This window comes from Pituophis catenifer, unplaced genomic scaffold (genome assembly GCF_029215685.1).
Source record: "Pituophis catenifer annectens isolate HBS135680 unplaced genomic scaffold, rPitCat1.0.hap2 SCAF_7, whole genome shotgun sequence".
Classification (NCBI taxonomy): domain Eukaryota; kingdom Metazoa; phylum Chordata; class Lepidosauria; order Squamata; family Colubridae; genus Pituophis; species Pituophis catenifer.
The window spans coordinates 6038986-6051746 of NW_027256887.1; the positions used below are offsets into that span (position 1 = coordinate 6038986).

Here is a 12761-nt window from a genome sequence, read left to right on the forward strand (position 1 = left end):
TATTCCATTCTTGCAAACATCTGTTCACTTTTCTCTTCCACCCGTTCCTCCCCCCCTTTTTTTTTTCTTCTCCTTCATCTTGGCTATTCTCAGCCCTGTGGTTGAAACACTGGTCAGGCTGTGTGATATAATCTGAGTGACTGACGCTCTGGCATCAAAGAACATTTTATTTCTCTACCAGAATTCCTTGGTTTATTAGACAAAATTGTTGTGACTCCGACTTATCGGAGGGTCCGAACATGAAGGAGAGGAGTTGGCCAGGCCTCCCTCTCCAGGACCCTCCTCTCTGGCAATGCCTCAGGTGTCTCCCGAAGGAGAAGAGATTGGCCAGGAGCCAGGTATCTCCTCGCAGTCGGACAGTGACGGAGATAAGTCTTGGCTGGATCCACACCAGCGTCGGAGAGACAGGCGCACGCAGCAGAAAAGGAGGCGTGCCAGAGATTAATCTGAGTCACTGGACCACACCCCACAGGGGATAAAAGGGAGTGAGGTGGCCATTCAGACTCTGTGACGGACAAAACTAACTACTAGTGAGTCATATTGTATCTTTGAAACAACGTTATCTGCCTTGGATTTAATACGGACTGGACTTGACAATTCTTGAACTGTGTGTATCTTGTTTGGGTTTATCTGTCGGAGGAACACCCCCTCCCTCTATGAGTAAAGTTCTTGGCAAGCAGCTACTGGGTTGCTGCCAATCCTCTTATCGAAAGAATTTGTTGTCTGCCAGTTTTATTTAACCCCTGGCTATCTGTTTGTGTGCGTGTGTGAGACGGGGACAGAACAAAAATAAACCAAAACTGTAAAACCAAAACTGTAGAGGTAACAGTGATTTGTTGTGGCCTCTCGGCCACCGGCCTCTCCAGCAGCCGAATTAGACGAGGAGGAGGACTGGGAGTCAGCGTCAGCATCGAGGCAACCTGAGAGCTTCGAGGGGGAAGAGGAATGGAGCTGTCGGAGAGAGAGACAGAGGCGGAGCCTGGGCTGTCCGTCAGGCCTCAGATGGAGAGTCAACAGCCCCCAGGTCTGGAAGTGGCTGATGAAGAAGAGGAGGAACCGCTGGGTCCGGTGCCTGACACACGGATGCGCAGAAGGCAGAGGAGAGGAGAGCAGTGGAAATCTATGGGCCGATGTTTGGGAAGGCACAGAGCGAAGCCCCACTCTAGCTCTGGGGATAAAAGGCAGGGGGCAGAGATGAATAGGTGCTTCAGCACCGTCGTAACTTTGAACAGTCACTGAACAAGTGTATATTAAGTGAGGACTGTCTGAACTAATGTTTAAGGAGGAATTTTTCAGATTGGAATCATAAATCATTATTACACCATAAACTGTGCTTAAACACGATGGCTCAGTGCTTAAAGACGCTAAGCTTGTGGTCTGGAAAACTGAGAGCCATGGTTCAAGACCTGAGCACTACGTGTGACAAGGCAAGCTCCTGTTTCTTGCTCCAGCTCCTGCCCAGCTAGCAGTTTGCAAATGCTAGTAGATTAATAGGTACCACTTTGGTCGGAAGGTAACATTGTCCCCATGCTCCTTTGGTGTGTAGCCATGCTGGCCACATGACCACGGAAATTGTCTTTGGATAACGTGGCTTTCTTGTCCTGCCTTCAGATGCTTTGGAGAATAGCTTGACTCCCTTTTCTTTGTGGTTGCCCTGAGATATTGGAACACTGCTATCATGTCACCTCTAGTCCTTCTTTTCATTGAACTATATAATAATAGGCATATAGAACCCATAGTTTTCCTTAAGATTACTAAGCATTTATTGTGGCTTCATTTGAAAACTACTCAAGGCTATACAAACTCCCCATAGCATTTTGTGTTTTTCTGGGCCGATCATGCATTGCTCTACTCTACTCTTCTCTACTCTACTCTTCTGCCTGTAATGCTGCAGGCACTAATTTGCTATGGGAGTCCAATCCTGTTTCTGGGATGGCAATGCCTCTCTTTCGTGCAAAGAAATTGGGAGTGTCAGATAACGGAGCGGGAGTGGTTTTTCAGCAGGCCTTCGTTAGAGAGGCACACTTATTCCAAGTAACACGTTCTCTGTGTGTGTACTTAAAAAGATGCGGAGGTTAATCTGCTATTAATATTTCATGGCTGATTAGTACAAGTGGGACCCAAAGCTTTGCATCAGGGAGATGATTATTACTTTAGAAGTGCCTGCTCTTCGTCTTAAAACCCTTCAGCATAAATGTATGCCTTTAAGAAAGCTTGCCCGTATACCTTTGCCCGTGCTGTGTGTAACATAGGTTGTTGGCTCTACTCATTCACATGATTACAAAGTGTTACTCTATGCAGCTATTGCTTCTTAGGCCTGGGGAGGTTAAATGATAGGTAAAAATGGTCCAAAAATTATTAAAATGCACAGAGTCCAGACATGCATTGATTGACTGTCCTTCTTTTTCATAATCTGAACTCTCTCCCTTGTTACACTCTGTGTTTCTAGACAGTGTAACACATTATCCCTTAATTTAACATCTTAATAGTTGCTTTTTTGCCTGCAACTACTGGATTTCTCAAAGTTGCAGTCCCGATATATAATTTCCACCACGAGCACTTTGAGAATTGATATACACAGGTGAGGAAAGTTTGCAATTCAAGTTTCAGTTAAGCAGAACCAACCCACACAAAATTAATATAGGATAGTTGCATAGGGCTCTTAGTGGAGTGGTGTGGTGGCCTAGAGGTGGAGCTCTCGCCTCACAATCGGGAGGCTGTGAGTTCGATCCTAGGTAGAAGCAGATATTTCTCTATCTGGGCACAATGAGAATATATCTGCTGAACAAAACTCCGCATTGGCGACAGGAAGGGCATCTGGCCAGTAAACACTCTGCTAACTCCATTCAGTTGCCCAGACTCCACCCCGCAAGGGATTATAGTGATGTTAAAAGTTGCTGATGAGTTGCATAGGGCTCTTAATCTTATTGCTAACTGCATAAAGTGTTCGCAGTGTTCAGTAATTCACTTAACAACCATGCCAAAGAAGTCGTAAAACTGAGCACAACTGTACCGTTGCTTTGCTTAACAACGGAGATTCTCATCTCTATTGTGGTTGTAATTCAAAGACTACTTGTATGTTGTTATTATTATAATATTATTATAAATCTAGCAATAGATCTTTTATGGTGTGTTTTATTATATTGCCGCTGTTACGAATCTTTCACCTTGTAATACGCTGTTGTTGTTATAATAGAACTTCCAAATTCCCCTTAAGGATGAGAAAATTGAAAAGGCTTATTTGAAATAATTATATATCTAATACGATTTAGCTAAGAAAACTAAGATCATGGCTCCCAGCCCTCTCAATTCCTGGCAAATAGATGGGGAAGAAATGGAGGTAGTGACATTTTATTTTTCTGGGCTCCAAGATCACCACAGATGGGGACTGCAACCAAGAAATTAAAAGACGCTTGCTCCTGGGGAGGAAAGCTATAGCAAATCTAGACAGCATACTAAAAAGCAGAGACATCACCCTGCCAACAAAAGTGTATATTGTCAGGGCTATGGTTTTCCCAGTTGCAATGGATGGCTGTGAAAGTTGGACCATAAGGAAGGCTGAGCGCCAAAGAACTGAGACCTTTGAACTCTGGTGCTGGAGAAGACTCCTGCGAGTCCCTTGGACTGCAAGGCGATCCAACCGGTCAGTCCCAGAGGAGATCAACCCTGATTGCTCTTTAGAAGGCCAGATCCTGAAGAGGAAACTCAAATACTTTGGCCACCTAATGAGAAGGAAGGACTCCCTGGAGAAGAGCCGAATGCTGGGAAAGATTGAGGGCAAAAGAAGAAAGGGACGGCAGAGAACGAGGTGGCTGGATGGAGTCACTGAAGCAGTCGGTGTGAGCTTAAATGGACTTCAGGGGATGATAGAGGACAGGAAGGCCTGGAGGAATTTTGTCCATGGGGTCGCGATGGGTCGGACACAACTTCCCAACTAACAACAAGAAGAAAAATTATTTAGCTAATAGATACATTCGTGTCGGGAGCACCAAAGCATTTCCGGGTTGAGAGGATTAGCCGGTGACATCACCGTTGCTAATGGATAATGCAGTAGATGAAATTAAATAGCTTTTAAATTTTTTGGCTAAATTGCCCTTGATCTAATAAGCTAATATTTCGAATTGCCTACTTTGCGCAAACGCTCAATCTGTTGTACAAACATTAACCAATATCAGGTTTAGCCTCTGGAAGTACAGTTTCAAAACATCATATTTCAGACTCAAGCTCCCAATCGTGAATTTAGCTTCCCATGAAATAGCGTTTTAAAATACATGCCTATTTGAAAAATAGGCCGCCGAAATCGTTTTGATTATGGATTGTCTTTTGGTAATTAAACATTTGTACCATGCGACAGCGAGCAAGATTGGATCAATATCCTTTCAGCACTTAATTATCCTAATCCTTTAAAATCGACAGCAATTAGCACATGCCTTTCACACGTCTTAAAGAGAAAATACGAAAGCTGTATGCATCAAGCGTGGATTTTGCGGGAAGGTAATTTTGTTTTGAAATGTGTTAACGAAGACCTAATATTGAGGAGCATTTCTAATTTGCTGTAGCCTACTAATTATGCTAGTAATGTCAAAAATTGACGAACCAGTTCTTTAGAGATGAATCACTGCCTTTGCTTGGCGTCTAATTGGAAATTCTTGAAGAAACCATATTCTGAATTTGAATGTGAAAAGGAAGTGGCTTTACCCACCAAAGGGGAGTATCAGGATAAACTCTTGGTCTTTTGGCCTCTCTAAGCAGGAAGGATGTCCCCCTACATGTTTTTCATGTTTACAACTTCGTGGAATCCCTATGGTCATGTGATCAGATCAGAATAGAATAGAATAGAATAGAATAGCATTCTTTATTGGCCAAGTGTAATTGGACACAGAAGGAATTTGTCTTCAGTGCATAAGCTCTCAGTGTACATAAAAAGACAAGATACATTTGTCAAGAATCATAAGGTACAATACTTAATGATAGTCATATGGTACAAATAAGCAATCAAATCATACTAGGAAACAATCAATATAAATCGTAAGGATACAAGCAACAAAGTTACAGTCATGCAGTCATAAGTGGGAGGAGATGGGTGGTGGGAGCGATGAGAAGATTAATAGTAATAGTAATGCAGACTTAGTGAATAGTTTGAGAGTGTTGAGGGAATTATTTGTTTAGCAGAGTGATGGCATTCGGGGAAAAAACTGTCCTTGTGTCTAGTTGTTCTGGTGTGCAGTGCTCTATAGTTTCGTTTTGAGGGTAGGAGTTGAAACAGTTTATGTCTAGGATGCAAGGGGTCTGTAAATATTTTCACAGCCCTTTTTTGGACTCATGCAGTATACAGGTCCTCAATGGAAGGCAGGTTGGTAGCCATTGTTTTTTCTGCAGTTCTAATTATCCTCTGAAGTCTGAGTCTGTCTTGTTGGGTTGCAGAACCAAACCAGACCGTTATAGAGGTGCAGATGACAGACTCCATAATTCCTCTGTAGAACTGGATCAGCAGCTCCTTGGGCAGTTTGAGCTTCCTGAATTCAGGAAAATTAAGATGCTTGGCATCTGACTCATATTTATGACGGTCGCAGTGTCCCGGGGGTCATGTGATCTCCTTTTGAGACCTCCTGTCAAGCAACGTCAATGGGGAAGTCAGATCCACTTAACAACCATGTTACTAACTTATCAACTGCAGTGATTCACTTAACAACTGTGGCAAGAAAGGTTGCAAAATGGAGCTAAATTCACTTAACAAATGTCTCACATGTCTCTCCTGATGATTGGCCCAAAGTCACCCAGCTGTCTTTCATGTCTACGGCGGGACTAGAACTCACAGTCTCCTGATGATTGGGCCAAAGTCACTCAGCTGTCTTTCATGCCTAAGGTGGGACTAGAACTCACAAGCTCCTGATGATTGGCCCAAAGTCACCTGGCTGTCTTTCATGCCTAAGGCGGGACTAGAACTCACAGTCTCCTGATGATTGGCCCAAAGTCACCCAGCTGTCTTTCATGTCTACGGCGGGACTAGAACTCACAGTCTCCTGATGATTGGGCCAAAGTCACTCAGCTGTCTTTCATGCCTAAGGTGGGACTAGAACTCACAAGCTCCTGATGATTGGCCCAAAGTCACCTGGCTGTCTTTCATGCCTAAGGCGGGACTAGAACTCACGGTCTCCCAGTTTCTAGCCTGGTGCTTTAACCACTAGTCCAAAATAACTCTCTGCAGTCCTCTAAAAAGTGATTGTGAGAACCAAAAATAAAATAAAAACCATAGTTTATAAAGAAGTTGTTTTCTCTCTCATTTCACCCCCCCTACAAACCCAGCAAGATTTTCTGATTGCTGTATCCTGCATAGATGAGATTTTAATTTTGCATAATTTGTGCAAGCCCATTGAAGTTAATACCGCGTGGCTAGTTACGTGCATTTTCTCTAAAATGCGTTTTCAAAATGGCATCTGGGGTTCAAAGTGCTTTTTGTTACAACGCAGGGCTTTTAACTTCTGTATGAATCGAAGTTATTGGCCGCAGTGGATTTCGGACCGGTTGTGCCAAAAGAATTTAATTTTAATTAAATGGTTAATTTTTAAACTTCTATTCTAAGGACAAAATCAAACAAATAAACAAAACCATTCACTGATGGCCATATGGCCAAGTCTGCTGACAGTTCAGAATATTAAGTTGATACATTCTGGATAAAAAGTAATTTACAAAATAAAGGGTTAGAAAGAAACAAAAATAATAATAATGCCATGGCAGTGATTGTGTTTTATTTACAGTTCTATATGTCTAAAAATTTGGTAGATAACTTAATGTTCTAAGCAAAACCTTGCTGTAAATGATTACAAAGCAGGAAAATGCTATACAGTATAGCTTTCTTGATACTTGAGAACCTATTTCTCCAATTACCTGCACAGTGTGATCCAGAATACACACACACACATACACATAAACACACCATCCATCCATCCATCCATCCAGTGGTGAAATGTAAAATTTGTTACTACCGGTTCTGTGGGCGTGGCTTGGTGGGGGGGGTGTAATGTGATTGGGTGGGCGTGGCCAACTTTTTTTTTTTTACTTTTAAAAGCATTTTTTCTACAACCTTCAGAGGTTGCAGAAAAAAATGCTTTTAGAAGCCTCTGACGATCCCAGCTGAGCCAGACGATCATCAAAGTCTTTTTTTTAAAGCATTTTTTTGGCTGGTTGTAGAAAAAATGCTTTTAGAAGAGAAAAAAAAGCCTCTGATGATCGCGCGGCTCAGCTGGGCATGGGGGGGCGGCAGGGATTTTTGCTACCGGTTCTCCGAATCGCTACCGGATTGGGGGATCTGGTCCGAATCGGCAGTATTTCACCACTGCATCCATCCATGCATCCATCCATCCATCTATCTATCTATCTATCTATCTATCTATCTATCTATCTATCTTATCTATCTATCTATCTATCTATCTATCTATCTATCTATCTATCTATCTATCAAGAGCCTATCTATCTATCTATCTATCTATCTATCTATCTATCTATCAAGAGCCTCGGTGGCACGGTGGTTAGAGTGCAGTACTGCAGGTTACTTCTGCTGCCTGCCGGCTGCCTGCAGTTTGGCAGTTCAAATCTCACCGGGCTCAAGGTTGACTCAGCCTTCCATCCTTCTGAGGTCGGTAAAATGAGGACCCAGATTGTTGGGGGCAAGAGGCTGACTCTGTAAACCGCTTAGAGAGGGCTGTAAAGCAGTATATAAGTCTTGTGCTATTGCTATTGCTAGCCATGTATTTATCTCTGTACATCTATCCATCATCTATCTCTACCATTTATCTGTCTCGTCTCTACTCTCCTCTCCCTCTCTCCCTCCCTCTATCTATCTCAATATTATCTTGTCCACTCCTGGTAGCTAAATTTATAAATGCATGCAGAGATATCCTATAGGCATGTTCAGGGAAAAAAAATTCTCTGAGCCAATTTATCATACAAACTTTAACCCTATACATATAGTCCTCGACTTACAACAGTTTGTTTAGTGACCATTCAAAGTTACAACAGCAATGAAAAAAGCGACTTATGACCATTTTTCACACTTATGACTATTGAATCAAAATTGTATGACTATATGACTGAATCAAAATTCAGACATTTTAGACACTTGTCCCGGGATCATGTGATCATCTTTTGCGACCTTCTGACAAGCAAAGACAATGGGGAAGCCAGATTCACTTAACAACCATGTTACCAATTAAACAACTGCAGTAATTCACTTAACAGATGCGGCGAGAAAAGACGTAAAACGGGACAAAACTCACTTAAACGCATTTCTCACTGAGCCACAGAGATTCTGGGCTCAGTAAGTTGAGGACTACCTGTAGTTGAAATATCAGTTAGGTAAGTTTAGCAGAACCGATGTTAAATGAGTTTATTTTTAAAACTAGATTTTACAGGTGTTACCTAAACATCTGGAATGAAGAATCTATTTAGCAGCTTTGCTTGAAGGGAGAGGTTGTTTCATTGGAAAGAAATACCAAGGAGAAATGAAACCATCCAGTTAGCATTTGTAGATGAATTGCTCAAGCTTTTATTGTTAAAAGAATTAGGAAATTCAAATCTGTTGGCCAAGGATTCAGCTGACTCAGATAATAAGCAGCCTTGTATTCTCTTCAGTTTAGCACCAGAAACCTTTAGATCTACTGTAGCTTGTTATATACTTAAAGCATTAATCAGAAATTTATTATCCGGCTTGACACCATGTTAAATTTACAGCCAGAAAGATAGAGGGAGCAATTTTACAGTACTGACCTTCTGTTCCATTTTGCCACATTTTAGGAAGGAGCCTAGGAAATTGATGGCATTATGTTGTTGTTAAGGCAGAGCTGGCGCGTTTGCAACGCAAGAGCAAGGACGTTTTAAAAAAAAACACAAAATTCTGCATCCTGCACCATGTTATTGAGACGGGTCCATCTCCAAGTCATCCAAACTAGCGTATTGGCTCGAGCTTTTGATGAGCCTCATGTCGTTCCCGCTGTGGAATATGACCTATTTTCATTGGTGCTTTCCGAGCTGAAGAGGCCAGCTGCAAGCGTACCCTGGAAAATATGATTAGCCAATAATGGTACACTCGGGTCTAAAGAAGCAGTTGCAATAACAGATTGGCCCATTATGCTTCCACCATTGGCTGAATGAGGATTTATTCTAAATGAGCAATTTCCCTCCTTCGCTTAGAGAGGTTCACAAAAATTGGGAGGCAGAGAATAAAATATCTGCAATGTAAGCCGGTCAGAATGATATCCATTTCCATTTTCCGTTTCTAAAGCGCTAGCCCATTATTTAGTTCTAGAAATAACTGAATACATATATATGTGTGTGCGTGTCTGTGTCTCTCTCTCTCTCTCTCTCTCTCTCTCTCTCCCTACCTACCTACCTACCTACCTACCTACCTACCTACCTATCTCTACTATTTACACTAGTGGAAATTGTGGAAACCTTTTTGGGAAAAGTGTATTTTAGAGATTTGGTGGCTAATAACACCACTTTTTTGGGAGGAGTTTCAAGATAATCTTATTCCACTGCTGGAATGACCTGGGAATAGCCCAGACCTTCACCCAATTGAAAATCTATGGAGCCGACTAAAGAAACTTGTTAGTCAGAAGCGACCCAGCAATAAAACCCAGTTAATAGAAGCCATCCTTCAATCTTGGTTTCACATGATAACAGCTGCAGAACTAAAAGACTTGGTTCCCTCCGTGGGAAGACGTTGTAAGGCCGTCATTCATGCTGAAAGTTACCCAACTAAGTATTCACTGACGTGATAATTTTTGTATATATCGTTTTTTCTGTGGTGACCATTTTTGTATATCTCATTTTTTTCTACGTGTTTCACTTTTCTTCTTTATGCTGTAACTGCTATTCTAATAGCAAATCCTTCATAAAAGTTATTGCATTACATTCTTGATTAAATTATTTTTCCATTGATATATAATTTTATGTTACTACAAAAAAAACTGGTGTTATTAGCTAGTTTTAGAAACTACATTTTTCCCAAACTGTTTCCACAAGTTTGGCCACTACTGTAAAACAGTTTATTTAGTGACCATTCAAAGTTACAACGGCACTGAAAAAAGCTACTTATGACCGTTTTTCATCAATGGGGAAGCCAGATTCACTTAACAACCATGTTACTAACTTATCAACTCCAGTGATTCATTTAACAACTGAGGCAAGAAAGATCGTAAAATGGGGCAAAACTCACTTAGCAACAGACATTTGGGGATCAATTGTGGTTGTAAGTCGAGGACAACCTGTAGGAAGCAGTCACGCTATCATTGCAGTAATACCAGCATGGATGAAAGCCAAACCAAGTCACATTTCTCTCCCGTTTCAGATTACTTCTCTTGTAACACTGCAGCTGTTAACCTTGATTGGCCATGACGATCAGTTTAATGGACCAAGATACAAATGTGCAGTTTCCCTGGATTTCATCAGAGCCATTTCCAGGTAAACTTTGTCCCTGTTTTCTAATGCTACGTGCGCTTTTTAATAAGCAAAAGAAAAATACCATATTTTTCGGGCTATAAGACAGCACTTTTTTGTCTCCCAAAAGGGGGTGAAAATGTCTGTGCATCTTATAGACTGAATATTGCCAAAGCTTCGCCCACCCGCCAGCCATTTTTTGGCCTCTGCATGCCCCTTTTGGGGGCCTTTTTCAGGCCTTTTTTGGCCTGATTTCGGGGCTTTTTTCAGTCAGTTTTTAAGGCTTTTTTTGGCCCATTTTTGAGGCTTTTTTTTTTGCCTGTTTTCGAGGCTTTGACCTGTTTTCAAGGCTTTTTTCAGCCCGTTTTCAAGGCTTTTTTCGGCACATTTTCAAGGCTTCGGCCTGTTTTCAAGATTTTTTTTCAGCCTGTTTTCAAGGCTTTTTTCGGCACATTTTTGAGGCTTTTTTGGCCCGTTTTCGAGGCTTTGACCTGTTTTCAAGGCTTTTTTCAGCCCATTTTCAAGGCTTTTTTCGGCACATTTTCAAGGCTTCGGCCTGTTTTCAAGACTTTTTTCAGCCTGTTTTCAAGGCTTTTTTCGGCCCATTTTTGAGGCTTTTTTTGGTCCATTTTTGAGGCTTTGGCCTGTTTTCAAGGCTTTTTTCAGCCCGTTTTCAAGGCTTTTTTCGGCATATTTTCAAGGCTTCGGTCTGTTTTCAAGACTTTTTTCAGCCTGTTTTCAAGGCTTTTTTGGCCCATTTTTGAGGCTTTTTTTGGTCCATTTTTGAGGCTTTGGCCTGTTTTCAAGACTTTTTTCAGCCCGTTTTCAAGCTTGAAAAGGGGCCAAAACCTTTTTTTGTTGTTTTCCTCTTCTAAATTTAGGTGCATCTTATAGTCAGGTGCGTCTTATAGTCCGAAAAATACAGTAATTAAAAGTCACTTAAAGCTGTGACGCTTGGTATTTTCTTCTGGCTTCTTTGGCCATTGACCAAAAAAATGCATCCTAGCTTGGCTACGAAGGAAGCGTGGCCGTAAAATGACTGTAAAATATATCCACCAACCTGTAATTGAGTAGCAAAACAAGAACCTGGTTAGGATCTAGCAATCTGCATGACAATTTCAGATATGCTGATGATACAGTTCTGCTCGCCAGTAAGCATGAAGTCCTTCAGCTCCTCATCAACAGAGTCACAGAAATATCTGAAAAATACTATTTTTAAATGGTATTCTTTTTAAATAATTTTTTTATTTATCTCGAAAATCAAAATACAGAATTGGGAGGAGGAAAGAAAGAAGAAAAAACTAAGAATAGAATAGAATAGAATAGAATAGAATAGAATAGAATAGAATAGAATAGAATAGAATAGAATTTTTTATTGGCCAAATGTGATTGGACACACAAGGAATTTGTCTTGGTGCATACGCTCTCAGCAAACAAACACCAAGTTTTTCATACTTTTGATTTGGCCCTGAAATTATTTTATTTTGGCAGTGGCCAGGAGTACATCTGTACAGCTAATGCTTGGATTGTCCACTGCATTTGTTCCTGAAAATATTGGATTTGGCTAGGATGACACATGCAGTAGTGATATCCTGCCGAAACAATTACAGTGTTTGAACAGGATACAAAGTGTCACTGCCTTTGAAGAAAAAAAAAAGCTTTTGAAATTTCAACAGGTCCAAAATGATATAGTTAGACTTAAAATGAAACTAAGTTACTCCCTTATTACAACACTTTCAGTGGTCCATGGAAAAACACCTCTAAATAAATGTATTCATATTGTACACGTATCCTTAACAAAAGTTCATTTAATGACCATTCAAAGTTACAATGGCATTGAAAAAAATGACTTATGACCGTTTTTCATGCTTATGACCATATAGCACATTTGCTTTTATAATATATTTAGCTATCAGCCAAATCCTCCATTATTTTCCCCAGAATCCTCTGTGACCTTAATGGAGCATCCTTTTTAAAGATGTCCTTCTTTCAGCCAACTTACCTTCTCTTCCTCCTCCAATGAAAACAACTTTCTGTTCCCAGCAAAGTGAATTCTGTTATCAGCAAAGCGAAGGCAGACATAGTACAGATAACCCTCTGCTCGTTTAATGACTGTCCAAAGTTACAACAGCACTGAAAAAAAGTGACTTACGATCTTTTTTTGCACTTATGACTATTGCAGCATCCCCTTGGTCATGTGATCAAAATTCAGTCACTTGGCAACTGGTTCATATTTATGACGGTTACAGTGTGCCAGGATCACATGATCTTCTTTTGCCAACCTTCTGACAAGCAAGATCAATAGGGAAGCCAGATTCACTTAA

General features: G+C 41.0%; 1 protein-coding gene across 1 annotated transcript in view; it reads left to right on the forward strand.

The window, feature by feature from the left end:
- The window catches only part of ORC5 (origin recognition complex subunit 5), an 84470-nt gene that overhangs the window by 64656 nt on the left and 7053 nt on the right, over positions 1-12761 (forward strand). The window contains exon 14 of the mRNA XM_070946833.1: positions 10349-10461. Coding sequence (XP_070802934.1) covers positions 10349-10461 — 113 coding nt within the window. The remainder of the gene's footprint in view (positions 1-10348; positions 10462-12761) is intronic.